Genomic DNA, 1,104 nt, shown 5'->3' with positions numbered 1-1,104 from the left:
AGCGGGGGCTGAGCGGGGCTGCGGGACTCGCTGGTGCGAGTCACGGCACAGCACCCGCTAATTGCAAATGGGGCTAACGAGGAGGAGCGGGGCACAGAGCAAGGACCCGCTACGTGCCACCGACATGCGATGGTGTAAGGGGGCTGGCAGTGAACTCGCTGGTGCGAGTCACGGCACAGCACCCGCTAATTGCAAATGGGGCTAACGAGGAGGAGCGGGGCACAGAGCAAGGACCCGCTACGTGCCACCGACATGCGATGGTGGAAGGGTGCTGGCAGTGAGTCCCTGGGGCTCACAGCCCACCTTCTCTGGGTTTATGGCTGATGAAGCGGAGGTGGCACCCTCAGAACTTCATGCAATGTCCATGACAGGGTAGGAAGGGGTCATGCAAACCCACTCCACATCCTCCCACAGCAGGATGGACCCGAGACCACAATGCTGCTCTCCTGCCATACCAACAGCACTGAGCCCCACCATGCCGTACCTTCTGGGGACGAGATGGTGGAGGAGAGGGGGGTCCCAGTGCACGAGGACTGGTCGATGGCTCCCGATGACGACAGGGTGAGGTTTTCACTCTCTGGCGTCGCGCCGCATTCCTGGAAGAAGAACCCATGGTGGGGATGGGATGGGGGATATTTGGCAGGGATGGATCTGTCTCCCCCAGGCATCCTTATGGATGGCGGAAAACCCAGGAGGGGCAAACACCAGTCAGACCCTCTCCCCAAAACCTGCTGCCCGCCCCCTGTGCCTCAGCTCATCGCCAGCATGTTTCGGAGAGTTCCCACCTCCTCGCACCGGGCTGGGGATCTCCTGGACACCCTCAGCTCCGACTCAGTGCACGACTTCTCATCCTCCTCTTCAGGCAGGATGGAGGAATTCTGTGAGACAGACCTAGCCAGAGGGGACAAAGCAGAGAGCTTCACCCTTGCCCACAGCTCCCTGACCTCCCTGAACCCCTATCCAAAGCGCTGCGCCCGCCCCAGTACTCACTTAGAGAGGCTCTTCTTCAGCTTGAGCCCTGGAGGACCACAGTCAGGGAGATGCTCCAGGGGCGAGAGGGCCCGCAGCGGGTGCAGGGGGCCATCGCTGCCATAGGAGGGCAGG

The 1,104-nt window shown here is 61.8% G+C and overlaps 1 protein-coding gene across 1 annotated transcript in view; it reads right to left on the bottom strand.

The window, feature by feature from the left end:
- RNF157 (ring finger protein 157) overlaps positions 1-1,104 on the bottom strand; it is a gene marked incomplete at its 3' end in the record, with an annotated part of 12,469 nt that overhangs the window by 2,642 nt on the left and 8,723 nt on the right. Inside the window, exons 12-14 of the mRNA XM_010144682.1 lie at positions 991-1,104; positions 786-891; positions 485-596 (exon numbers count right to left, since the gene is read on the bottom strand). The exon at positions 991-1,104 is cut by the window's right edge and continues 3 nt beyond it. Coding sequence (XP_010142984.1) covers positions 485-596; positions 786-891; positions 991-1,104 — 332 coding nt within the window. The remainder of the gene's footprint in view (positions 1-484; positions 597-785; positions 892-990) is intronic.

The sequence above is a fragment of the Buceros rhinoceros genome, unplaced genomic scaffold (genome assembly GCF_000710305.1).
Source record: "Buceros rhinoceros silvestris isolate BGI_N320 unplaced genomic scaffold, ASM71030v1 scaffold27811, whole genome shotgun sequence".
Classification (NCBI taxonomy): Eukaryota; Metazoa; Chordata; class Aves; order Bucerotiformes; family Bucerotidae; genus Buceros; species Buceros rhinoceros.
The sequence above is the reverse complement of the archived record's forward strand: the minus strand, read 5'-3'. Positions and strand labels throughout refer to the sequence as shown.